The following is a 27441-nucleotide window of genomic DNA, read 5'->3' as shown; positions in this document are numbered from 1 at the left end:
GTCATCAGGACTTCCTCAGGCTCTGTCAGGGGCACATTATTATGTAGGTAGTTACATAACAAGAGAGGAAACAAATTTCAAATTTATATAACAAGAGAGGAAACAAATTTATATAACAAGAGAGGAAACAATTTAAAAATTGATAACATTCCAGGCTGGGCGTGGTAGCTCATGCCTCTAAGGCCAAGGCAGGCGGATCACTTGAGGCCAGGACTTCAAGACCGGCCTGGCCAACATGGTGAAACCGGTCTCTACTAAAAATACAAAAATTAGCTGGCTGTGGTGTTGTACACCTGTGGTCCCAGCTACTCGGGAGGCCGAGGCAGGAGAATCACTTGAACCCAGGAGGTGGAGGTTGCAGTGAGCTGAGAACACACCACTGCACTCCAGCCAGGGCAACAGAGTGAGTGAGACTCTGTTTCAAAAAAAAAAATTATGTTCTGGATAGGGGAGTCAGGCAATAAATAAAAATGGATAAATGAGTAGATAACTCAGGGAGTGATAGAGAGTAATGGGGACCCAATTAGTTTGAATGGCCAGGGAGGGCATTACTGAGGAGGTACCTGTGAGTTTAACCTGAATGATAGGAGCCAGATGGGCAAAGATCTTGGGGCAAATTGTTGAAGCACTGGGAATAATAAGTGCAGAGATCTTAAAAGCAGGAATGGGGCCGGGTGCGGTGGCTCACGCCTGTAATCCCAGCACTTTGGAAGGCCAAGGTGGGTGGATAACAAGGTCAGGTGTTAGAGACCAGCCTGGCCAACATGGGGAAACCCCGTCTCCACTAAAAATACAAAAATTAGCTGGGTGTGGTGGTGGGCACCTGTAATCCTAGCTACTCAGGAGACTGACGCAGGAGAATTGCTTGAACTCAGGAGGTAGAGGTTGCAGTTTGCCGAAATTGCACCACTGCATTCCAGCCTGGGTGACAGAGCAAGACTCATTTTAGGGGGAAAAAAAAAAGCAGGAATGGATTCGTACTTTTGAGGAAAATAAATCATGTCAGTGTGGCTAGACCAAGATAAGAAGTGTGCTATAGGAAGACGACTGACAGCACCCAGACTACACGTCATGTTTGCCTCCTGCCTCTATCATGAGTTTGTGCTCAAGTTCCAAGGATAATCCATATTGTTTGCAAAGGGTTTTATCATTCATGCTTTCATATCGGCTGTCTTTTTTTTTTTTTTTTTTTTAGAAATAGGGTCTCACTCTGTCACCCAGGCTGGAGTGCAGAAGCACAATCATGGCTCACTGCAGCCTCGACCTCCTGGGCTGTAGCTGTCCTCCCACTTCAGCCTCCCAAGTAGCTGGTACTAAAGGCATGTACTACCACACCTAGCTAATTTATATTTTATTTTTGTATATGTGTATATATTTTTTGACAGCATCTCGCTATGTTGCTGGTGCTGGTCTTAAACTCCTGGGTTCAAGCAATCCTCCTGCCTCAGCCTCCCGAAGTATTAGGATTACAGGCAATAACATAATTTCTAATAGCTAAAGGCCACATCCTTAGGATAACCCTATCCCCTCTTAAAGTGCCTGCCTAAGAAAACTCAAGGCCGGGAGTTGGAGACCAGCCTGGACAATATAGTGAGACCCCGTCTCTATTTATTTAAAAAAATGTGGCTGGGTGTGGTGGCTCACATCTGTAATCCTAGCACTTTGGGAGGCCTAGGCAGGTGGATCACTTTAGGAGCTTCAGGAGTTTCAGACCAGCCTGGCCAACATGGTTAAACCCTGACTCTACTGAAAATACAAAAATTAGCCGGGTGTAATGGCACAGGCCTGTAATCCCAGCTACTCAGGGTACTGAGGCAGTAGAATCACTTGAACCCAGGAGGCAGAGGATGCAGTGAGCTGATATTTCTAGCGTCTTAACTTTACCAAAGGTAACCTCCTAGGTGCTTACAGAAGGGAAAATTTGGCAGTCCATGGAAGAGAAGAGAATAGACAAGGTCATGCAGATATTAAACCAGAAACTACTTACTTCCTAGGTGGGGAATCGAACCCGGATCGCCACTGTGAAAGTGCAAAATCTTGACCATTGAGCTACATTAAGGGGCAGTGACCACTTTCTTTCCTAGAAGAAACCTACAGTAGTTAATTTTGAACTTGCAAAGGCTTTAAACTATTTAATATGATTTTTAGGGCTATGACATGAACCCTAAAATTCCTGTTCCCTGAAGGTGGAAACCAAAAGAAAGTATCGCCATGTGGTTAAAAGGTCAAACTCCCAAGGACATAAAACGGTGAAGACTTCATCCAGTTTTTTGTTTGTTTCAAAACTGCAGCTAAGTGTGTTATTGACCAGCTTGCTGGCTCATCTTGAAAAGTGGGCTTGCTTACAGGTATTTTAAGCCTGTGTTTTATCCTAAAGTACCCCTTGACACAGAAAAACAAATTTATAGCACAAAATACACCAGCTTAAGACTAGCCTTAGAATTCTTTTTTCCATTAGTCAAAACTTTACAGAGGAGATAAACACTGATTAAACACTGATTCTTTTTTTTTTTTTTTTTTTTTTTTTTTCTGAGATGGAGTCTTGCTCAGTTGCCCAGGCTGGAGTGCAATGGCACGATCTTGGCTCACTGCAACCTCTGCCTCCCAGGTTCAAGCGATTCTCCTGCCTCAGCCTCCCAAGTAGCTGGAACTACAGGCACGTGCCACCGTGCCTGGCTAATTGTTTGTATTTTCAGTAGAGACGGGGTTTCATTGTGTTAGGGAGGATGGTCTCGATCTCCTGACCTCGTGATCCATCCACCTCGGCCTCCCAAATTGCTGCGATTACAGGTGTGAGCCACTCCACCCGCCCCCCATTTTTTTTTTTTAACCATTCATTCAACAGTCTGCACAGAGAGAGAAGCCAGAAATCTGACTGTTAAGAAATTCTTACCCTTTTGCCGGCATGCCAGGCTTCTGGATTCCCTTTCCCTGAGCGGCCCTAGTGATTTAGCTTGCGACACCATTGCCCTGGGGCCAAGCTGCATCACAAAGGAAATTTTCTTTTTTTTTTCAATCTGGCTAGAGCAAAATACGAGTGATAAAGCATAGACATCGGCCACTCTGCTTAGCACCCAATATCAAACTGGCAAGGCTTAAGGTTGCCCCTAGATGGGCCCCATCATCTTTAATCCAATTCCCGACTTGGAGTTTCAACACGTGGTCTCTGGGCAAGATGGTTGCCCTGAGTAACAGAAAAGATAAGAAAGGGAAAGGAGAGAGAGAAAGGCTTTGTCGGTGGCAGGGTGGGGTAAGTGAAATGCTCAGGGAGGCCAGAGAAAGACCCACCCACTGCAGCAACACTGAAAAGTTCAGGTGGCTGTGGCTGCTGTTGTGGACAGGAAAAAGCTCCACATGTCCCACAATCCTGTACATGCCTAACTCTGTCACCTACAGCCATCAGCAAAAAGTGCAAGGCAGATTAATCCAAAGAGAATAGCAGTTAACATCCCATAGTGCCGAGAGGTACTTTACCGAGAGGGGCCTCTAACCCCTTAAATCTTAGAAGGGACTCTAACTCTCCTAAGGTGGGCTTCTAACCCGAGGTTGGTCAAGTATCCTTGCCTTTTATTAAGAGGGGCCTCTAACCCACTCTGCCTAGAAGAGACCCTAACTCCTCTAAGTTGAGCCTCTAACTCAAACCTATTCTTTACCCTGGTACCCCACCAAAAGTCGTCCAATCAGTGTTGCAGTCTATTTCCTTTGGATCAGGGGTCTCCTCAATATTGTCCCTTTTGTGGTTCACGAGAAAGCCCCACCAAAGTCGTCCAATCAGTGTTGCAGTCTATTTCCTTTGGATCAGGGGTCTCCTCAATATTGTCCCTTTTGTGGTTCACACGAGAAAGCTGTCAGAGGACGCCAACACTTACCCAAAAGTAGCCGTTGGGTCAGGGTTTCTGCACTATAGTCCCCTCTGTGTTAACCAGAAATATGTTACAGGAAAGGGGTCCTGATCCAGACCCCAAGAGGATTCTTGGATCTCGTGCAAGAAAGAGTCCAGGGCAAGTATGCCGTGCAAAGTGAAAGCAAGTTTATTAAGAAAGTAAAGGAATTAAAGAATGGCTACTCCATAGATGGAGCAGCATTTTTTTTTTTTTTTTTTTTTTTTTTTTTTTTTGAGACAGGGTCTTGCTCTGTCACCCAGGCTGGAGTGCAGTGGCATGAACACAGTTCACTGTATTCTCAACTTCCTGGGCTCAAGCATCCTCCTGCCTCACCATCCCTGGTAGCAGGTGATGGCAGTGGCTGGTGCCATCATGCTGGCTGCAGCAGGGAAGCGCAGCGGCTGGGGCTGCACGCTCTGTGGAGCCAGTGGGAGCCCTGCCTCTTCTTTTTTTTTTTTTTTTTTTTTTTTGGAGACAGAGTCTCCCTCTGTCGCCAAGGCTGGAGTGCAGTGGCCCGATCTCAGCTCACTGCAACCTCTGCCTCCCGGGCTCAAGCGATTTTCCTGCCTCATCCTCCTGAGTAGCTGGGACTACAGGTGCATGCCACCACTACCAGCTAATTTTTTGTATTTTTAGTAGAGACCGGGTTTCACTGTGTTAGCCAGGATGGTCTCGATCTCCTGACCTCGTGATCCATCTGCCTCGGCCTCCCAAAGTGCTGGGATTACAGGCGTGAGCCACTGTGCCCAGCCACCCTGCCCCTTCTGAGTTGGGATGGGAGCTCCCTGATCTGCTGCAGCCGCCCAAACCACAGCTGCAGAGCCAGGCCTCCTGTTCTATGGAGCAGGCAGAAGCCATGCCCTTCTGGGTGGGGCTACAGCCACCCAAACTGCAGCTGCGGATCCGAGCCTCCCTGTGCTCTTGCGGGAGGCGGGAACAGGCAGGATCTGCCCTACCCGGTGCAGCTGTAGCCATTGCACCCGGGGCTGCAGACCTGGGCCTCCTGTTCCAGGAAGCCGGCAGGAGCTGGCGATTAGTGGGAGCCCCGCTCCTTCCAAGATGGCAGGGCAGGAGCTCCCGGCGTGGCTGTTGCTGCCCTCCCAGGCAGAGGTCCTGGGTGTCTCCGTAGCCCGCATCCTCGGGGGCCCCAGGAAGGACCCCCATCCTTGTGGGTTCAGGGGTTTCTGCTCGCATTTCCTGGCCTCGCTCCCCTCCTGGCTCCTGCTCCCATCTTGGAGTGGGGGTTGGGGTCCAGCCCTGGGGCCATGAATGGCAGTGGGAGGCAGATTGATTCCTGAGTGGAAGGGGATGGGTCCCCAGTAAGGCCCTACCTTCAGACCAGGGAGGACCCGAAAACGGGGCCGTGCCGCCAGTCCCGCAGACCAGAGTGGAGGCACGTGGTGCCATTTCTGGGCCAGCCATGGCTGCTCATGGTCACCTATGGACCAATTGGCAGGCATTTCCTCCTCTCTGAGGTCCATAAAAGCCCTGGGCTCAGACAGAGCAGGGCAGAGGACTGCCAGAGGACAAAGAGGGCAGACAGACAATAGGATGGGAGGACCTGCTGCAGAGAGGAGCTACTGTCTCTGCTGAGAACTTCAGAGACTCAGAGACATCCAAATGACTTGCCTGCAAAGAGGAGCCACCTGTTCCAGGGCCTCACTCTGCTGAGAGCTGAACACTCGTCAGGACGACCTGCCTATAGAGAGGAGCTACTCACTCCTCTGAGCTGTTCCAACACTAAATAAAACTCTTCTTCTTCACCCTTCACTTATCTGTGTACCTCATTCTTTCTGTATGCAGGACAAGAACTCAGGCAAAGACACCACAGCCAAAGAAGTTTCCAGCCAGAAGAACTGACACCCTAGAGATTCTGTAAAACTTTGGGGGCTGTCTGGGGTCTGCAGAAGGGTGAATAAAATCAAATCTTTCTGTTCTTTTTTTCGGAGTCTCTAAACTCCACAATAGTCAAAATGAAAGAAAAATACCAGGCCTCTGTTAGCCAGTTAAAAGTGACTAGCATGGCTGGTGGAGGACAGGCTTGCTGGGGAGGACACTGTCAATCCCCCCTCACCCTCAGTTGTGGGAATGTTGGCTTTCATTCCAACATAGTTTCCCTTCACAGAGGTCTAGCTGTTGCGTGGGACCAGAAGGAGGCCGTGGGGCAGCTGAGGGTATCTGGCTGAGGCTACACCTCGGTGTTATCCAAATGCCCCTGGACTAACTCCAGTCCCTGACCACCCATTAGGGTGTTGGCACTAGGACCTCCAGTCTTTCCTATCATTCTTTCTTTCTTTGGGGGTTCCTATCTTATACACAATGTTAAATGTTAAAAATGTTGCAAACCAGAAATATTACTGGGCAGAATGAGCATTTTGCTTAGTCATCAAAAGTATAAAGTGGAAGGTTTAGAGTAGCACAGATGAAGCAAAGTGTGCCTTCGTATCTGTAAGTAAATTTGTGGTGAAAATGTTCTTGTAATTTACTTGGTTGCCAACTTAGCACCTTGAGGCACAGAAAAGAACCATTGCCTTAGGAAGGAAGCTTTTCTGTAAACATGAGGGCAAATGGTCCAAGGTCCCTTAACGTGCAGGCCTTCTTTCCCTTGTAGACCCAGACCATTGCCAACATTGTAGCATTGATTCAGCCCTCCTAGTGGCCATCTTAGGAGAGACTGCAAGGGGTAATCCCAGAGAACTGGGGAAGAAAACCCCAAAGTTACCACCAGCAGGGGAATCAATCCCCTCCACTCCTTCCTATCCTGGTTGTCTCAAGCTTATCCCAGCCTAGGAATCTTGATTTTAGGCAGGTCTCAGTCTCAACTGCCCCTACAACAGATGCCTGGTGAATATGGCCCCATTAAGATCCAAGTCCCCCTTTCTCTTCAGGGCTTATTGCAAATTAAGGGGGATCTTGGCAGGTTTTCAGATGGCCCTTAAGGGTATATATAGGCCTTCCAGAGCTTAACACAAGTATTTGAGCTCTCCTGGAAGGATCACCATGTTACTTTTGAATCAAACCCTGACCAATGCTGAAAAGCAGGCCATTCTTGGCAAGTGGCAAAAAATTTTGGGAATGAGCTTTACATCTTGCATAGGGCCAGGGAAGGGGAGGAGCCTTATCTAGTTGGAAGAATAGCAGTAACAATGGAGGACCCTAAATGGGACCCCAATGATGAAATGGGAGAATGGAGGAAGAAACTCTTCCAGGCGGGCATACTGGTGGGCTTGCCTGGGAATGGGCCTAGGCCTCTCAGTTGCACTGGACTATCCATGGTAGATCAAGGATTGGATGGGAGTCCCACTGCCTCCCTAGAAAGGCTAAGAGGGGTCTTGGTAAAACTCACCTATCTCTTGATTCAATAGGTTGACAGCTGGTCCTAGGGGATGAGTTTATTACTTAGGCAGCCCCTGATATAGGAGGAAACTGCAGAAAAGGCCATAAGACCAGGTAATACTTTAGAGGACCTCCTGAAAGTGGCCACCTTGGTCTTTTACAATAGAGATCAGGAAGCCCAAGAGAGAGCAAGGAGACACAAGAAAAAGGCAAAGGCTCTAATAGCCACCTTGCATAAACCTCAGAATTCCTAAGCTGTACCTGTTGACTGCTGTAATGCAAACCATTGGAGGGCTAGCTGTCCCTGAGACATGGGCTGCCAGGTCCAGGGCCAGTCTCCCAAATGGTATGGTAGGGCTGATGGGTCCCAGGGTTCCTTTCCCTGACTTTGGTGATTCAGACTGCTATTGCCATCCTGGAGCCCCAGGTGATTTAGGGGATCAAGAGAAGGAGGATGGACTTCCTCCTGGACTTGAGTGGGCCATTCAGTTCTCTTCTCCAATCTAGGCCCCTTCTCCGATCTGGACCCCCTCCTCTGTTAGCATGACTGTGAGGGTCACCTCAGGAAAAGCCCAGCCTCTTAATTGTCACCTTCTTAGGCTAGGTCCCCAATTCCTGGGACTCCCTTTATCTCCCTTGTTTGAGGAGGACCTGGCCCCACAGCTTCACCTGCTGTTGATAGAGAGGCAATGGAGGAGCAGCCCCTGGCAGTTGCTAGCTGCAATTTGGTGAGGACCATCTGGGACTAATTTAAAGGATTCATCCACCCTCCTTTTTTGGCACCTTTTTGTCCCAAGCTTCACTTTGAAACCCTGGAATGGAACACCAGACCTGAGGTAGATGACAGTGGGAATTGAGGGACACAGTGCAGGTGAGTATGACTAATTCCTGCTAATTAGGTCCTCCCATTTCATGGATGGAGGTCATGCTCGCATCCATGGCATAGATAAGGTCCAGGGAACTCAAAGGTTACTGACAGTGGAAGGCTTAGGCTCTGCTCAGGTGAGTGTGAATATTCCTGTTGGCTATGCCTCCTGCTTCATGGATGAAGGTCACACTTGCACCCATGGTTGGGACTTGAACAGGTTGCCAGGACTCAGGTATATAAGCTTGAAAAAAGAAAGAGGAATACCTTTTCTGCTGTGTGTCATGTATCCCGGGTATTCACTGGGAAGAGAGAGGAACAAAGGATGCCTTTTTCCTCTCTTTCCAGATGGGTAACCAACCAATCATTTTCAGCCTGCACTCCGCAGGCACATCCTAAATCACTGAACAGGACTTTAGAGTCAATAGGGCTCCATGGCTTGGGGGAAGGAAACCCAGAAGTCTGAATGCCAGCAAAAGGGTAAAAATTCTTACCAGTTGGACTTCTGGCTTCTCTGTGTGCAAACTGGTTGCAGGAATAAAAATCACTATATTCTCTACCCCTCCATGAGTTCAAAAGCCAGAAGTGTTGGCCATTGTGGCATGGCTGAAGTTGGGTAATAAGAGACTTAGGACTTCTTAAAAAAGAGTGTTAGTTAAGTCAGCTTAATTAAAAGTAGATGTCCATGGATATCCAAGCTGTAGGTATATGTAAAAGGCCTTTATGTCTTTTCTCTTCGTGGATCTTGTTTTCGGGAAAAGGTTCTTTCTTCTCAGTCGACTGAATTCTCCATTTGTGTCTTGCCACTCTTTATGTGCAACATGAGGGGCCCCAACTTAACCTCAGATGGCCTGGGACTCCTTGGGAAAATGGAGGAGGTGCCACTGACCTGTTTTTGGGAAAAACCTCTGTTTTCCTGATGGAGCCTCAGAGATTAGAGGTGGATGGATCCCTCTCAAAATTTTTTTTAATCTTCCAGCTATGCCTACTTATTAGACCACAGAAACTATGTTTTCCTGGCCCTGGTTCTTGAAGGACTCCACCCCAGGGCCAGCAACGCAATTAAGAGATTGGCACATGAGGCCGGCCACGGTGGCTTACACCTGTAATCCCAGCACTTTTGGAGGCCGAGGTGGGTGGATCACGAGGTCAGGAGATCGAGACCATCCTGGCTAACATGGTGAAACCCCGTCTCTACTAAAAATACAAAAAAATTAGCTGGGCATGGTGGTGGGTGCCTGTAGTCCCAGCTGCTTGGGAGGCTGAGGCAGGAGAATGGCGTGAACCTGGGAGGCGGAGCTTGCAGTGAGCTGAGATCATGCCACTGCGCTCCGACCTGGGTGACAGAGCGAGACTCCATCTCAAAAAACAAAACAAAACAAAACAAAACAGATTGGCATATGAAAAATCTTACAACTACTGGATCTCCGTTTGTGTAGATATATATGTGTCATGTGTGATGTTTATATAAAAGAGCTCTAACTGATTGGCTTAAAGAAAAATAGCACTGTTGGGCATGATGGTTCATGCCTGTAATCCCAGCACTTTGGGAGGCTGAGGCGGGCAGATCACTTGAGGTCAGGAGTTTGAGACCAGCCTGGCCAACGTGGTGAAACCCTGTCTCTACTAAAAATACAAAAAATTAGCCGGGTGTGGTGGCTCGCACCTGTAGTCCCAGCTACTCGGGAGGCTGAGGCATGAGAATCACTTGAACCCAGGAGGCAGAGGTTGTAGTGAGCCAAGATCACGCCACTGCACTCCAGCTTGGGTGACAAAGTGAGACTCCATCTCAAAAAAAAAAAAGAAAAAGACAAAGAAAAAGGAAAAATAGTGCTTAGGCTTGGTACAGTGGCTCATGCCTATAATCCCAACACTTTGGGAGGCTGAGGTGAGCGAATCACCTGAGGTCAGAGTTTGAGACCAGCCTGGCCAACATGGTGAAACCCCATCTCTACTAAAGATACAAAAAATTAGCTAGGTGTGGTGGCTTGTGCCTGTAGCCCCAGCTACTTGGGAGGCTGAGACACGAGAATCACTTGAATCCAGGAGGCAGAGGTTGCAGTGAGCCGAGACTGTGCCACTGCACTCCACCCTGGGTGACAGAGTGAAACTGTGTCTCAAAAAATAAAAAAAATGAAAGAAAAATAGCACTTAGATCAAATATTTTGAAAGAATAATAAAGCTGTAATGCCTTTTAGTTCATGGCTATCACTCTAGTGGAATGGAAAGCATGGGAAAGCGTGGCCTTGTAAGGCTCATAGTTAGGCCATTGCCTTTGGGGGGAAAACATAAAGTGGCACCAGTGCCCACCTAAGGTCAGAGATATCTGACACTCCAAGATTGGATCCCAAAGGGGGACGCCCCAGGGAATCCTCCAGACATCGCCCTCTCCAAAGAGGATGCCCTTCGCAAAGATTCTGAGGTCTAGTACTGAACCCTCCTTAGACTTTTGTCTCACAGTTGCAATACTGCTTGGCCCCCAGTATTGTATGGAATCTGAAGGTTACTGTTGAATGGGAAAGTGGGATGGCATTGCATGTATCCGGGCTTTTGTGCTGTTGTTCTAAGCAGGGGGCCTGGTTAATGTGTGATGTTCTCCTTTGGTGCTCTTTGGCCCCAGTGTTCTTTGGAGTCTGGGGAGGTTTGGCCTTTACATCAAATTACCATGGAAACTGCTTTACCTGAAATTTTGGTTCACAGCCTTCATTGGATTATCTACTAGGGCAAACAAAGTAAAACTTGTGAGCTTGTATTGCTGTCTCATGGCTAGGGTTCCATGGATCCAAACTAAGCTATTGGATCTTAGTTTGTCTGTATAAATACAGGTCTAGATGTGTTTATTTGTATGTACACTTATTGTTATAAGCATATAAGTAGGCTCATAAATTAGAGAAGTCCTTCAAAATTGTCAGCATACATTTTTTCTAGATTTTATATTTGTCTACCATTATAATATGTAATGGAGACTATTGAAAATAGATTTGCATGCAACACATAAGGAAAGTAAAATGTGTCTTTAGTAAAAGAATATAAGAAGGCATGGGAATGTAAATTTTTGCCTAGGTTAAAGGGTTAAAGAATTGTTTAAGTTAGATAAGATAAAGCTAAAAGTTCAAACAAGTTATAGAAGGTTTATAAAAATTAATCTTGTAAAAGGAATCTTGTATGTGAACACATTGACTAAATTCAAAGGGGTATTATTTGGTTTTTCCATAAATTGAACACTGGAATAAAAGCACATGGTTTTCTTGAAGCACTGACATGCTCTTTAACAAAAATTTGTAGGCCAGGCACAGTGGCTCATGGCTGTAATTCCAGCACTTTGGGAGGCCGAGGCAGGCGGATCATGAGGTCAAGAGATCGAGACCATCCTGGACAACATGGTGAAACCCCATCTCTACTAAAAATACAAAAATTAGCTGGGCATGGTGGCAAGTACCTGTAGTCCCAGCTACTAGGGAGGCTGAGGTAGGAGAATTGCTTGAACCTGGGAGGCAGAGGTTGCAGTGAGCCGAAATCAGGCCATTGCACTCTAGCCTGGTGACGGAGCGAGACTCCATCTCAAAAAAAAAAAAGTAGAGTATTGCAAGGGTGAAATTTGGCTTTCTCTCTCTTGAAAGAGATTTTTGTTTGCCTCATGAATAAACTATCGAAAAAATAGGGGAAGAACAAGGGACAGATTGTTTGGAAAACTATATCTTCACACTTGATGAATAAAGATTTTTGCTTTAAAAAAATAATTGAGTCATTTAAATGGATGACTTATGGCAACCTGAACTTCTATTAAGTATTTTAAGCCTTTATAGCTTCAAAATTGTCTCTCCTAACCCCTGACTTCTGGATGCAACAGAGGGCTCCTGGAGCATCCAGAGGAGAGGTAAACAGGATTATTTGACGTTTAGTTACATAGGATTGTTGAAATAAGGTGGTGGTTGATCTTCAGGTTATATTTTAGTGAAAAATGTTAATGCATGTTCCATTATTGTATGGGATTTCTAGAGTTCTGATGTCTCAGTTTGTGTTATCAATCATAATTAGGGTTATTGTGTTAGATTATTATAAATCACAGAGATGACCAATTTTTTTTTTGTCAATTGTGTTTTTGACTGTAATTACCCAGGATATTTTGACATTCATAGACAATTGTTTTGTGTGATCCTCTTTAAAGGATGGATTATAACCCTTGAGTGCAGGTTTCTGATAACTTTGGAGATTGTGATCGGGAGTTGACTGGGTGAACTGTACTAATGGAAGACTAATCTTTTTTGACTTTTGCTTTTTGCTTGGAACACTGCTGATTCTTATGTTCTGTTTTTCATAATCAAGGAAGTTTTTCTTTTGAGCTATTTGTAGCTTTTAACAATTGTAGGGTGAACCAACCAGTGACCTCAGACTGCAGCTCAGAAGAAACAAGGGATGGGTCGTCAAACTCCAAATGGTCATAAAAATGGAGACTCGGACATTGGCTCCTTTGTACTGGGGACCCTTAGATAGGCCTCTGAGAGAGAAAACTGACTGTCATTTTCCCAAAACAACATCCCTTCTCAGCATGAAGCAGTTAAGAGTGGTCATGATCCCTATACTAACAGCAGTTAGGTATACCTCTTCAGAGGGGGGAATGATGGCAGTGGCTGCTGCCATCATGCTGGCTGCAGCAGGGAAGCACGGCTGGGGCTACACACTCCATGGAGCCGGTGGAAGCCCTGACCTTCTGAGTTGGGATGGGAGCTCCCTGGTCTGCTGCAGCTGCCCAAACCACAGCTGCAGAGCCAGGGCTCCAGCTCTACGAGCACTGCTCAATCTCAATCTCAATCTCAACTGACTGCAACGTGCGCCTCCTGGGTTCAAGAGATTCTCCTACCTCAGCTTCCCAAGTAGCTGGGATTACAGGCACCTGCTACCAAGCCTGGCTAATTTTTGTATTTTGAGTAGAGATGGAGTTTTGCTATATTGGCCAGGCCAGTCTCAAACTCCTGACCTCAGGTGATCCACCTACCTCAGCCTCCCCAAGTGCTGTGATTACAGGAATGAGCCACCGTGCCTTGCCACAGAAGCAAAGATTATTCCATTTTGGGCTAGGTTTATAGTTTTGTAACCCCTATGCCAAATTTTGACACCTTACAGTATTTGGCAGGGATAAGTCTGAAATTCCTTGATTAATAAATGCAAACTGTCAAGTGTGTCAGTGTGAAGAGATCACCAGACAGGCTTTGTGTGAGCAAAAAAGCTTTTTAATCACCTAGGTACAGGTGGGCTGAGTCAGAAAAAGAGTCAGCAAAGGGAGTTAGGGGTGGGGCAGTTTTATAGGATTTGGGTAGGTAGTGGAAAATTACACTCAAAGGGGGTTGTTCTCTTGCGGGTAGGGGTGGGGGTCACAGGTGCTCAGTGGGGAACTTCTGAGACTCATTGTCCAGGAGAAGGAATTTCACAAGGTAATGTCATCAGTTAAGTCAGGAACTGGCCATTTTCACTTCTTTTGTGGTTCTGCAGTTTCCTCAGTCCATCTGGATGTACAGGTGCAGGCTTGGGCTCAGAGACCTGACATTCCTGTCTTTTTATATTAATAAGTAAAACAAAACAAAACGAAACAGTGGTGAAGTGTTAGGGTGGTGAAAATTTTTGGGGGTGGTATGGAGGGAAAATGGGCAATGTTTCTCAGGGCTGCTTCGAGCGGGATTATGGGCGGTGTAGGAACCTAGAGTGGGAGAAATTAAACTGAAGAAAGATTTTGGGGTAAGGGGTGATATTATGGGGTTGTTAGAATCAGCATTTGTCATATAGAATGATTGGTGATGGCCTGGATGCGGTTTGGTATGAATTGAGAAATTAAACAGAAGACACAAGGTACAAATAAGAGAAGGAGAAAAACAGGTATTAAAGGACTAACAATTGGGAGGACCCAGGACATCCAATTAGAGAGTGCCCAAGGGGGTTCAATGTGATTATTTGCTTGGTTGGTGAGTTTTGGGCTCTATCCTTGAGGGTTTTTTTTTTTTTTTATGTTGTCATATACTAGGCCAGATTGATTTAGGTAAAAACAACATTCTTCATTTAGAAATATGAAGAGTCCTCCTTTTTCAGAAGTGAGTAAGTCAAGGCCTCAGTGGTTTTGGAGGAAAGAGAAATGCAAAGCCAGCAATTGTTTGTTAAAGAAGGATTAGAAATGGCTAGGAGAGAGACAGTGAGATTGATAGTGTGGTGGAGATAGCTGGGGAGAGGTAGAGGGTGGCATAAGAATGGGAATGAGAATAAGAGTGAGTATAAAAGTAAAGAATAGAACTTCATCAGGGTGAAAGTATTGGAGGGTGCCCTGCCAGCAAAGATCATCTAACAACTCCAAGAGGGAGTCAAGAGTGGTGGTTTGGGTATAGCACCAGGAGATATCAGCTGTGATGGCTTGGAGAAATAGTGTAAACAAGAGCAGGGCATTTATGAGTAGTTGAGAATGGTGAATAGGAGTATGACTAGATAGAAGATAGTAGGGATGACAAGTTTTTGGGGTACAGCCCAAGTAGTGGGGGTGACTGCATAAAGCCCTGTTGCAAAAAGTAGGGTAAGGATGAATAAACCTAATAGAATGAAGGGATGTATTAGGCTCATAAGGGTTATTACTGTTCTTCAGAAATGCAAGTGTGTTTAAAGGAAGTAGGGGAGAGTACTTGCAACTTCTAGGAGGAAGAGGAGAGATCAGGCTGGGTGTCCAACGGACACAGGTCATATAAGTAAAGTCAATCTGCCAATCTTGTGTTGGAGTAAATCCACGAGCCTGATGCGTAGGAAAAGGAGGAGGCCTGAGAAAACCTTAGGGTTGGTGGCATGGCAGGCAGAGCATTGAGAAGTGATGGTTTTAAGGATGGACTTCCATGATGGGAAGGAAATGAGGGGCTGCAGGAGGTGAGCCAGAAGCTTATATCCTACATGGAAATGGTCACGAAAGGAAGAGAGAATAGACTGGGCTTGTGAGGCAGGAAGAATGAATTTTCCACAGAGTAAAATAAAAATTATGAAATCTGGTAGAGCAGGTTTTCAGAAGAAGAATAGTTGGGAGTGATAGAGGAGCTACAGGGCGCGGTGCCGGTCCTTGTGTAAGAATTCCAACCACGGCCGGGCGCGGTGGCTCACGCCTCTAATCCCAGTACTTTGGGAGGCCGAGGCAGGCGAATCATGAGGTCAGGAGATCGAGACCATCCTGGCGAACATGGTGAAACCTCGTCTCTACTAAAAATACAAAAAAAAAAAAAAAATGAGCTGGGTGTGGTGGCGGGCGCCTGTAGTCCCAGCTACTTGGGAGGCTGAGGCAGGAGAATGGCGTGAACCCGGGGGGCAGAGCTTGCAGTGAGCCAAGATTGTGCCATTGCACTCTACCCTGGGAGACAGTGAGACTCTGTCTCAAAAAAAAAAAAAAAAAAGAATTCCAACCACACAGCGCTGCACTTCGGCTGTGTGTAATGAAAAAGGGTTGGGATGAGTTAGGGAGAGCTAGTGTGGGAGCAGCTTCTAGGGCTGTTTTTAAGGAATGGAAAGAGGAGTGGGGAAAGGATTTAGGATCTATGGGGTCAGCTAGGTTTTCTTTTGTGAGTTTATATAATGGTTTAGTCAGGATGGTAAAATCAGGTATCCAAAGGCTAAAGTACCTAACCATGCCTAGGAAGGAAAGGAGTTGTTGCTTTGTAGAAGGGATTGGGGTTTGGGAGATTAGTTGGGCACGATCAGCAGGGAGAACACATGTGTTTTTATGAAGAATTATGTCAAGACAGGTAATGGATGAGGAAGAAATTTGGGCTTTGGAGGGGAATGTGCGACGTCCTTTTGAGAACAGATGTTGGAAGGGCAAGAGAATGTCCTGTTGGGAAGATTTGTAGGAGGGGCTATAACGTAGAAGGTTGTAAAAATATTCAATAAGGTGAGAAGCAGATGGATGGAAAGAAAGTATATCATGAGAAATGGCTTGACTGAAGTAATGGGGGCTGTCCATGAAGCCTTGTGCAGTACAGCCCAGGTAAGTTGCTGAGTCTGATGGGTGTTAGGGTCAGTCCAAGTGAAAGCAAAAGAGGCTTTGAACTGGGGAAAAGGGCAGCAATGAGGTATGGCTGTAGCCTAGGAATAGTCAGGGAAGCAGATAATTTAGTTAAAAGTCTCAACCTAATAAAGGAGCTGGGCAGGTGGGGATAACTAAAGAGTGCATGAAAGAATATTGTCCAAGTTGGCACAAGAGTTGGGGAGTTTTAAGAGGTTTAGAAGCCTGGCCGTCAATACCCGCAACAGTTATGGAGGCAAGGGAAACAACCCCTTGAAAAGAAGGTAATGTGGAGTGGGTAGCCTCTGTATTGATTAAGAAGGGGACAGATTTATCCTCCACTGTAAGAGTTACCCAAAGTGTCTGTGATGGTCCAGGAGGCTTATGAGCCTATCGGGCAGTTTCAGTCTTCAGCCACTAAGCTGAGAAGATCTGGGAAGGAGTCAGTCAGAGAGCCTTGGGCCAGAGTTCCAGGGGCTGTGGGAGTGGCTGCCAGGCAAGTTGGACAGTCCAATTTCCAATGGGGTCTCACACAGATGAGACACGGCTTAGGAGGAATACCGGGCTGCGGGCATTCCTTGGCCCAGTGGCCAGATTTCCGACACTTGAAGCAAGATCCTGAGGGAGGAGGTCCTATAGTAAGGCCTGGCCTCTGCGGTTTAGGCATTTTGAAGTTCTTGTGTGCTGGAGATGTGGCTGGGGTTTCTCTCGCAGTGGAGGCAAGTAATTGCAACTCTTTTCTATTATTGTACACCTTGAAGGCGAGGTTAATTAAGTTCTGTTGTGGGGTTTGAGGGCCGGAATATAATTTTTGGAGCTTTTTCTAATGTCGGGAGTGGATGGGGTAATAAAATGCATATTGAGAATAAGACGGCCTTCTGGACCCTCTGGGTCTAGGGCAGTAAAGCGTCTAAGGGATCTTGCCAAACGGGCCATGAACTGGGCTGGGTTTTTATAGCTGATGAAAAGGAGCCTAAATGCTAACTGATTTGGGAGAGGTCAGCTAAGAAAAAGGAGCACCTCTAAGAGGAAATTGTTGGGCAGGTGGGGGAGGGCTAGTCGCGGAACAAAACTGTGAGCTGGACTGGGCGTCAGGAGGGGAGGTGACAGAAGGATTACAGGGTCAGGGAGCAGAGGCTGAGGAAGAATTGGGACCTGGCTCGGCCTGGCGAGGAGCCGCCTGGGAGGAGGGGAGAGGAGGGGAGAAGTCAGATGGGTCCGTAGAAAAGGAGGATTTAAAGGACTTAGCTTGGGGTGGAGACTGAAGGAACAGACAGGAGAGAAAGAAAGATTTGGGACGAATCGCATTGGAAGCAGGGACTAGGGAGGGACCGATGTGTAAAAGAATGCCTGGACGTCAGGCACCTCAGACCATTTGCCTAATTTTACAACAAAAACTATCTAGATCTTGTAGGATGGAGAAATCGAAAGTGCTGTTTTCTGGCTGTTTAGAACAATTGTTGAGTTTGTATTGGGGCAAAGTGGTATTGCAGAAGAAAATAAGGCATTTAGGTTTTTAGGTCAGGTGTGAGTTGAAGAGGTTTTAAGTTCTTGAGAACACAGGCTAAGGGAGAAGGGGGAATGGAGGGTGGAATGTTGCCCATAGAAAGGTAGAGACATGGAGAAGTAGGGGGGGTGGTGAGCAGCCCTGGACTGCAATATGGGTGAGCAGCCAAAGCAGGCGTCCCTGCAATTGACTCGCCACCAAGGGAATGTGGGTGAATGACCAAGGCAGGCGTCCCCACAGTGAGCAGACACCAATGGAATGTGGGTGAATGATCAGGGCAGGCGTCCCCACAACAATCAAACACGAAGGGAAGTCTGTTTTCCCAAGTCCATGACCAGTGCCGGTGTTTTGGGTCCATGGATAAAATGTGTCTCCTTTGTCTCTACTAGAGAGGAAAAAGAACTGGAATTGGAAGGACAGGGAGATTGAAGGGTAGCAAGAGAGGCTAGAGAAGACAGTGAAAAGACCGCTTACCCGATTTGAAGTTGGTAAGGTATTCCTTGGGCTGGTCTGAGGACCCGAGGTCTTAGGTGGATCTCCTCATGGAGTGATGGCGAGGACAGGGGACCTCTCTTCCGAAGGAGTCTCCCTGTCCCGGGTCTTCGGCACCAAATGTCAAGTGCGTCCATGTGAAGAGATCACCAAACAGGCTTTGTGTGAGCAATAAAACTTTTTAATTACGTGGGGGCAGGCGGGCTGAGTTGGAAAAGAGAATTAGCAAAGTGAGTTAGGGTTGGGGCAATTTTATAGGATTTGGGTTGGTAGTGGAAAATTACAGTCAAAGGGGGTTGTCCTCTTGTGGGCAGGGGTGGGGGTCACAAGGTGCTCAGTGGGGGAGCTTTTGAGACTCATTGTCCAGGAGAAGGAATTTCACAAGCTAATGTCATCAGTTAAGGCAGGAACTGGCCATTTTCACTTCTTTCGTGGTTCTTCAGCTGCCTCAGGTCATCTGGATGTATAGGTGCAGGCTTGGGCTCAGAGACCTGACATAAACAAAAATGTATGCTGGCAATTCCTAAGACATTTCTAACATTAATGTAACAATAATTTTAAACCTAGCTTAGTGAAGACTAAATTCTGATTTTATATCTTGCTCAAATTCCTATGTAAGGGGTCTGGGGAGTCATGCCCTACAAATAATAAATTATCAGATGGTTTTTACTTAACCCTATATATTGTGACTTACTTTCCAACCTGACTGTGGCATAACATTATGAGACAAGGAAGCAAAACAAAATATTTTACCTTAAATCATGTTTCTTTGCCATCTATTGAAATGGCCCTGCAAAGCTGCCCTTTGTGGGGGAAAATGTGCATATGTAAAGAATCTCTATTAACATAGCTAGATCTTTTTCTTTCAGGCCCTCCCAATCCTAAAGAGATTAACTAAAAGTCTAGCACCCTTTGAAGATCTGAACTGGAAATATTTGTCATCTATTGTCTCTAAGGGCAGCCACTATAAGACTTCAAAAGAACCTTGGTCTCCACAGTGTTTTGTCTTAACCTAAACATTTCCTTTCTATGATCCTTGGTCTTTAGACAAACTCAACCAATTTTCAACCAGAAAATGTTTAAATTTACCTATAGCCTGGAAGCCCTCCTTTGAGTTGTTCCATCTTTCTGGACCAAACCAATGTATTTCTTAAATGTATTTGATGTCTCATGCCTCCCAAAAATGTATAAAACCAAGCTGCACCCCAACCACCTGGGGCTCATGTTCTCAAGACCTCCTGAGGGCTGTGTCATGGGCCATGGTTACTCATATTTGGCTCAGAATAAATCTCTTCAAATATTTTACAGAGTTTGACTCTTTTCATCAACATAGTAAAGATTTTACTTGAGTTATGTAAACTTGAAAAAGCATTTGACTATTTTATTTTTTCCTGAATAAGTGTTTGATTTAAGCACTTTTATTTTCTTAAGCCAATTAATTAGAGCTCTTTTATATATTTTCAGTAGTGAAACATTGTGTACACAACACATAAATACATAGATACATTAGGCATGCTGATAGAGGTACATCTTTTTTTTTTTTTTTTTTTTTTTTGAGACAGAGTTTTTCTCTTGTCACCCAGGCTGGAGTGCAATGGCATGATCTCAGCTCACTGCAACCTCTACCCACTGGGTTCAAGTGATACTCCTGCTTCAGCCTCCTGAGTAGCTGGGACTACAGGCATGTGCCACCATACCTGGCTATTTTTGAATTTTTAGTAGAGACAGGTTTCACCATGTTGGCCAGGCTGGTCTCGAACTCCTGACCTTAGGTGATCTGCCCACCTCGGCCTCCCAGAGTGTTGAGATTACAGGCGTGAACCACTGCACCTGGCCTAGAGGTACCTCTTATAGATTCATAAAAAACTTTTTTTTTTTCTTAGGCTTTCAGATTCTTTTTTTCCCCTCCTCCCTCCCCTCTACTTTCAGATTCTTGATAACCTGTTTCACAACCCTAGGCAGTTGTCAGCTAAACAGCCTTAAATTTGCATATTAAAGAAAACAACTCAGGTGAACGCCAAATAGCAAAATTTACATTATAAAGTGTGGAGAGAAAAAGTCTGGTGTGCTAGATGGAAATTGAAACAGATTTAATGGCCAATTAAAGATAAAATTATAGAAATTATAAAAGCCTTTTAAATACACACACACACACGCGCACACACACACACACACACACATCCTATAGCTTTTACTTCAGAACTTTTAGCCATGAGATAAATTCAAATTTACCAGTTTGCAAAAAGAACTTGTTGGATCTAATCTGTGGTTTTTATCTTAACAAAAAATAATGGCAGATTTAGAGCAAGCAGAAAAGAATAGAGAAAAGAGGTCTTAGGAACTCTCTAATTAGTAGGTCGACCTTAGGGCTCTTTTTCCTTAATGTAAACGTGCACAAAGACCATATTTTTTCCATTTTACATAAACTTTGGCAGTAGAGGTGCCATAAAACCTACAGAGTGCTCAAAAGAGGGTCATTCTTCTTGTTTTCTTCTCATTCTTAGATTATTTGTTTTCCACTTCTTTTTTCCTTAAAAGGAGAAACTGAGCTGTGGCTTAGAGGTTTTGTGTGGTGGATTATCATGTGCTGCTTGTGGGCAGGACTCCACAACGTGCCACCACTGAATTGTTTCCACCCTCTTACATGTCTCAGTTTCTCTCTCCAGAGGTTTATGACTTCTGAGAGGGCTCAAAACACTGGGTGATCAGCCCTTCAATGTGTTTCCTGGACGAGCCAGTTTTTAAATTAAATTTTTTTTTTTTTTTTTTTTTTGAGACAGGGTCTTACTCTGTTGCCCAGGCTGGAGTGCAGTGGCATAATCTTGGTTCACTGCAACCTCCACTTCCTGGGTTCGGGCAATTCTTACGTCTCAGTCTCCTAAGCAACTGGGGTTACAGGCACGCACCACTACACCTGGCTAATTTTTGTATTATTAGTAGAGATGGGGTTTTCCTATGTTTGTCAGCCTTGGTCTTGAACTCATGACCTCAAGTGATCTGCCTGCCTCGGCCTCCTGAAATGCTAGGATTATGTGTGTGTTACCGCACCTGGCCTAAATTAGTTTTTGTTGGGGATTTCCCTGCAGGACTGCTGCACATCGTTCGGGGTCAACCTTTCAGACACTCCCACAAGGTCCCCAGTCACTCAGGGGCACCTTTCAGTTGGGAGGGGCAAATGCCCTTTCTTTTTGGAGCTGAGAAAACTTAGTCTCTGGTATACCTATGAAAGCAACAGTTCAGTTCCTCATGCAAATTCACACAGACAAACGGAATTGAGATTAACGTTGGGAGAAAAAGCAATACAAAGGATCCTTCAGAATGGATCTCCAAACTAGAATTAGGATTTTTTTTTTTTTTTGAGATGGAGTCTCGCTCTGTCACCCAGGCTGGAGTGCAGTGGCACGATCTCGGCACAGTGCAACCTCCACCTCCCTGGTTCAAGCAATTGCCCTACCTCAGCCTTCGAATAGCTGGGATTACAGGTGCACACCACCACGCCCGGCTAATCTTGAACTTGTGGAGTCAAGTGGTCTGCCTGCCTCAGCCTCCCAAAGTGCTGGGATTACAGGCGTGAACCACCGCACCTGGCGTAGAATTAGGATTCTTAAACAACAACTTCCTAGGAGAGAAAATAAAAAAAAAAAAAAAAAAAGGAAATAGCCCAAACCACTTCCTATAAACTGTGCTCAGCCGCCCGTAACTTTGTAGCTCTTGTCCAACATTATACACACCAAGGTCAAATCCTCTCACAGTTCAAGGTCATCTCTGGCACCCAAAGCCAAAGAGGTCAGGTCATGCAATACAGGAAAACAGAGCTTTAGACCTAAGAAGAATCTGCCCATGACTCTTGAAATCCCACAAAGACAAGAGAACACCCCAAAAGGGGGTGAGTGGCACCTTTGTTCTAAATTTTTTTTTTGAGATAGAGTCTCGCCCTGTCACCCAGGCTGGAGTGCAATGGCACCATCTCAGCTCACTGCAACCTCTGCCTCCCAGGTTCAAGCAATTCTCCTGCCTCAGCCTCCTGAGTAGCTGGGATTACAGGCACGTGTCACCATGCCTGGCTAACTTTTTTTGTATCTTTAGTTGAGACAGGGTTTCATCATGTTGGCGAGGCTGAGTCTCGAACTCCTGACCTCGTGATCCACCCACCTAGGCCTCCCAAAGTGCTGGGATTACAGGCGTGAGCCACCGTGCCCAGCCTAAATTCTTTAAAGAGGTTGAAGTCATTAGAAGCCTTTTCTCGATTTTTTGGTAATGCAGATGGCAAAGGGTGAAGGAGGTATAGGGTGGAAGAAAAGTAAACAAAATAACAATTTAATTTTTTTTTTTTTTTTAATTTGAGACAGTCTCACACTGTCGCTCAGGCTGGAGTGCAGTGGCGCGATCTCCACTCACTGCAACCTCCGCCTCCTGGTTCAAGCGATTCTCCTGCCTCAGCCTCCCGAGTAGCTGGGATTACAGGCACCCGCCACCATGCCCGGCTAACTTTTTCCGTATTTTCAGTAGAGACAGGGTTTCACTATGTTGGCCAGGCTGGCCTTGAACTCCTGACCTCGTGATCCACCCGCCTCGGCCTCCCAAAGTGCTAGGATTACAGGCGTGACCCACCGTGCCCGGCCTAAGAACAGTTTAATTTTTAAGACCAGGAAGCAAACACAGAAACCAAATACATGGTTTTTTGTTTTCTGTTTGTTTTTTCTTTTGCAGCTGTGAGGAATTTTAGTCAAATTAGATAGGCCTTGTTACCCATAATTCGGAATTCTCACTTGGATTTGACCAAGTGAAGTAGAGTTGGTCAATGGGAAAAAGACAAACAAAATTAAAAAAAACCCCAACAATACGATCACTGAGCACTCTAATGGTAAGCAGAAATTAAGACCAGCTGGTTGTTAACTTTAGCCAAGACAAAAATCCCTATTCAGCTACTTACCTAGGGGTGCGTCTCAGGCTGAAAACGGCTGTCTACCATCCCAGGAAAAAAACCCCTCATCTTCCCTGTTGCAAGTGAGCTCAAACTCCATAAAGGAGTTACCTGCCTTCCCTCGTCATGGAAGCAGGAAAACTTGCCTTCCTTGTTGGAAGCAAGTAAAACTCCAAAATAATAATAATAATAATAATAATAATAATAATAATAATAAAGGGAGTTGTACAACAAAATGAACTTTAGATCTCGACCAAATTTTGGGAGATCAGGGATTCTCTGGAGGGGGTGCTCCCAGACCTTAGCAAATTGTCTTGTTGGTTTGAGCCATGGAGTTAGCTCATGTTGGTACCAAGCACCGATAGGAGATTTGTCAAAGATCAGAGGTATCTCCACTCACAATCCCTCCGTGGTTACCATCCTTCATTCAGTAAATATTTACGGACTGATTACCATACACTAGGCACTATTCCAGACATTGGAGATACAATGATGAGCATGAAAAACGGTCTAGATAAGAACTGAGGTCTCCAGACATACTTTATGCACACTCAGTTTTGTCTTTTGCTCTAGTTGCTAATTAAAACTTACTTTGCTGTGCGGTGCGACTCCGTTAACTTAAAATTACAGGCTGTCAGCTATGACCGCTAGACTCTAAGAAAGTCCAGTGGAAGTCCTTGAAAATAATCTGTTCTTGGGTGGAAGCCCTGCTCATGCAGGAGGAACAGAGGGCTTCCATTCTCGCGTCACACAGGTGAGGGTCAGCCCCTTGCTCCCTGCAGTAAGCCTGATTAGTGGGCGGAGCTTCCTTCAGGAGCGCAAGAAAGAAAGGAGGAAGGGGACCCCGCCTCCTACGTGCTCGTGGAGGGGGCGGGGCCGGTGGACTGGGCGTGAGTTAATTGGCTGGGGGGCGGGGCGCCAGGGTTAGCTCCGCCCAGGCGCTCGCGCGGATCCCGGGTGGAATGACGGGAGGGAGTCCCGGCAGCTCCTACCTCCCAGCGATGGCGTCGCTGTGCCGCGCCCAGTCCCCAGCCTGCCGGCCGGTACTCACCGCTACCCGGAGTTCGCTCGGACGGTGAGATTTGGGGCGGGTCCGAGGCAGCGGCGGGACGCTACCTGCGACCGGGACCATGAGGAGCTGCCAGACCCGTGGGGCCGGTAACGAGAGCAGTCGCGGCACCTGCTGAGAGGAAAGAGGGAGCGGCCCGGCGCGGCTGGGGCGCGGCAGAGGCTTGCCCGAGCCTCGGCCATGTCACTGCTCTGCGTGCGCGGTGAGTGCGCGGACTGAGGCGGGGAGGCGGGGTGTCGGCGTAGAGGTCCCCGCACCCTTCCAGTGGACGTCCGGTGACCGTCTCACCCAAACTTTACATCCCGTCCGTGCTTTGGGGGACGATTATTTAGGCAGTCACTTATAAACACTTGAGTTCTTTCCACTCTTTCTTCTTTTCCCCCAAGCTCCTGCAAGGGACGATTAGCTCTCCATTCTGGTAGCCATGTGACAACGTTGTTGGACGGCAGGCTCAGATCCTATTAAACAGTGACTGGGGTTCTCTAGTGAGAGTGGACGAGTTAGAAGACCGCGGATGGTTGGTGCCTGTGCATGGTGGGCAGCCTCTCATTTTCCTCCTCCTCCTCGCACCGTAACACTACAGTATGCTTAGTAGCAGGTTCTTTTTATCACACTTTGAATGCGTTAGTGGTACAGCTGTCACATCCCTTCTATTGCTTGTCTTGTCCCTTGCCACTTCCCTGAACACTAACGTGTAGCATAGGCTAAGATTATTCTTCTGTTCCACTTGGGAGGATGTGGTGACTGCTTTTGAGGATAAGAGGTATGATTTATTTTTCTTTTTATTTTTATTTTAGCTTGCCTCACAGTAACTCAAGGTGAAGGGCCATTATTGCTTTTCCCCTGAGGACATTTGACCCATCTAAGAAGATATCTTAAAGCAAGAGCTTTGGGGTTTAAGATGAGGCATGGTACGCGAACTAAGCTCTATGTGGGTAGAGACTGTTTCTTATTAGTTTTTGTATTCCTGGTGTCTGACGTAGTAGAAGCTTAATGCTGGTTTTGAATGAATGCAAGTACTGTGACTTCAGAGAGATTATCTGATCAGGAAAACACAGGGTTTGGATTAGCCATTGAATTTGATCTCGGGAAATTCAGGTTACAGCCTGTCATATGTGTCTTGATTATGACTGAGAGAGCATTTATCAACTAGAGCCTTCACTGGAGCCTTTTCCTGATATCTTTTACTGGATAGAGTTCATATTTCTTTTGGCTCTACAGATTAGAAGCATTGTTGTTGTTTGTGATTTCTCCTATAACGGTGTTTCCCCCAGCTACTGGCAAATGAAACTGCTTTGCTCAGTTCTCGTCCACTATTTTATTAAATCTGCATTAACTCAAAATGGATTTGGCCATTTCCGGGGATTATGAGATACACAGTTTTTGTTCTTTCATGGTTGATTTTTCATTAATGAGAATTTTGCTTTGCTTTTAGTAAGACATTTTCTCTCAGCAGCTGGGAATCTATTTATTCCTTTAGATCCCTGCTGCTGAGTAGCAGGATTTGGGAGAGATTGGACTTTGCTGTGTCTCTTGGACAGTTTAATTCTCTACTGCCACACTGTATTACAGAGCTGGTCCTTATGAAAGACTCTTTAGGCAGGAGCACTCGTGAATCAGAAATTCCTATTTAATTGAATTTAAATAACTACTGGTGTTTTCATTTCTTTTAATAGCAGGCAGGTTTCATTGTCTAGAAATTCTGCTATTTAGCTAACTTCTTTCCTTTTTAATGTTACATTAGTGAAGTTTCTTCTTTTTTGAATCTGGAGAAATGAGATCAGCAGGCCATTGTCTTTTTGAATAGAGATCTAGAAGATTTTAAATACTGAAACAAACAGGTACCTTATATGCAGATATTCACATTGAATGGCAAAGTATTCATTTTGGGAAAACTTACAGAAATGAATTGAAATACATCTTTATTTTTATTTCTTTTTCTTTTTTTGAGACAGTCTCATTCTGTCACCCAGGCTGGAGTGCAGTGCTGCAATCTTGGCTCACTGCAACCTCCACCTCCTGGGTTCAAGTGATTCTCATGCCTCAGCCTCCTGAGCAGCTGGGATTACAGGAGTGAACCACCAGGCCCGGCTAATTTTTGTATTTTTTGTAGAGACAGAGTTTCGCCGTGTTTGCGAGGCTGGTCTTGAACTTCTGACCTCAAGTGATTCACCTGCCTTGGCCTTCCAAAGTGCTGGGATTAGAGGCATAATCCACCGCACCCAGCACAAAATACATCTTTCTAAAATGACATTCCTTACATTGTATTTTGGCAGTAGGAATGTTGTATTTTGAAAGCAGTTTATATAGTGATATTTATTATAACTCAATTTCAATTTATCTTGGAGTAGAATCAATTAGAAACTTCCTATGCAGAGTTCAAAAAGTAGTTAACTTGATGTATTGAATTAATCATTCCTAAACATTTCATTCAAGAAGTCAGTTATTTTGTCTTACCCTTTAATCATGCCTTATTGCCTGCAGGTTTAAGGCTCTCAATAATCTGACCCCAGCCTTGTGGCCTTCTATTCTTGCCTATCCTTATGCAGACTTTGCTCTAGCACTAACTTTGTTTATTCCTGCCTCTGCTCTGTTCTGCACTTGTGCCCCCTGAAATACTCGTTCCATATTTTCTGCCTATCTAAAATGTATTCTTACTTTCCCAGCTAACAGTCTACTTTTTTTGTTGTTGAAAACTTCTTCAGGTCCCCAGTCCACAGTGATCTCTTTTTCCTTTAAACCCTCAGAGCACTTGTGGTCTGAACAGTGCCATTAGTTTGGAAGTGAATCATATGCTGCCTGCAACTGGTCTTGTATTGTGGTGCTTATGGTGACCCAGACAGAGGAAGTAACTGCACTGGTCAGATCAGATCTGGAATTTTGTGTTCAGCTGTGGTATTTCCTTCTAAGAAGCATATTGAGAAGCTAGGTTATCTTAAGAGAGGAGTGATTAGAATAATGAAACATGTAGGAACCGAACCATTTGAAGAATATGGAAATTTAGTTCTAGAAGATTTAAGAGGGAGAGGATCATGATAGTACATGAAGACTGTTTAAAAAACTGTCTTGTAGAAGTTATATCACCTTTTTTTTTTGTCATTCCAGAGGACAGAACTGGGACAAGTGTGGATCAGTGGTTGAAAATGACAGGAAATTAGATTTTAGCTTAACATAAAGAAGAACAGTTGGGTTGTTCAGAACAAATGGAATGGGCTACGTAGATTTTTTGACACTAAACAGAAATTGAATGAGTGGTAAGGATGTTCTAAAGGGGATATTGACCATTCAGCGGGTGATTGACTTGAATTTTTTTTTTTTTAAATTTTTTGAGACGGAGTCTCATTCTG

General features: G+C 45.5%; 1 protein-coding gene and 1 long non-coding RNA gene across 7 annotated transcripts in view; one reads left to right on the top strand and one right to left on the bottom strand.

Moving 5' to 3' along the window:
- Nucleotides 1–13297: 13297 nt before the first annotated feature.
- On the bottom strand, nucleotides 13298–24295 carry LOC129043756 (uncharacterized). Of its 3 annotated transcripts, none has more exons than XR_008504514.2 (3): nucleotides 24077–24295; nucleotides 18084–18592; nucleotides 13298–13636 (listed from the first exon to the last, which is right to left on the bottom strand). It is a non-coding gene; the product is annotated as an uncharacterized LOC129043756 (long non-coding RNA). The 3 variants fall into 3 exon arrangements; XR_008504515.2 differs by lacking the exon at nucleotides 24077–24295 and adding an exon at nucleotides 23617–23828 and having other exon boundaries at nucleotides 13300–13636; XR_010123410.1 differs by lacking the exon at nucleotides 24077–24295 and adding an exon at nucleotides 21556–21685 and having other exon boundaries at nucleotides 13300–13636.
- Nucleotides 23918–27441, top strand: part of UNC13B (unc-13 homolog B) — a 233571-nt gene continuing 230047 nt past the window's right edge. Inside the window, exon 1 of one of the 4 annotated variants that reach the window (XM_063650170.1) lies at nucleotides 23918–24296. In XM_063650170.1, the coding sequence (XP_063506240.1) occupies nucleotides 24275–24296 (22 nt within the window). In that variant the 5' untranslated portion in view covers nucleotides 23918–24274. The remainder of the gene's footprint in view (nucleotides 24297–27441) is intronic. The other 3 variants (XM_054500700.2, XM_054500696.2, XM_054500701.2) reach the window with 3 other exon arrangements.

This window comes from Pongo pygmaeus, chromosome 13, assembly GCF_028885625.2.
Source record: "Pongo pygmaeus isolate AG05252 chromosome 13, NHGRI_mPonPyg2-v2.0_pri, whole genome shotgun sequence".
NCBI classification, from domain to species: domain Eukaryota; kingdom Metazoa; phylum Chordata; class Mammalia; order Primates; family Hominidae; genus Pongo; species Pongo pygmaeus.
The sequence above is the reverse complement of the archived record's forward strand: the minus strand, read 5'-3'. Positions and strand labels throughout refer to the sequence as shown.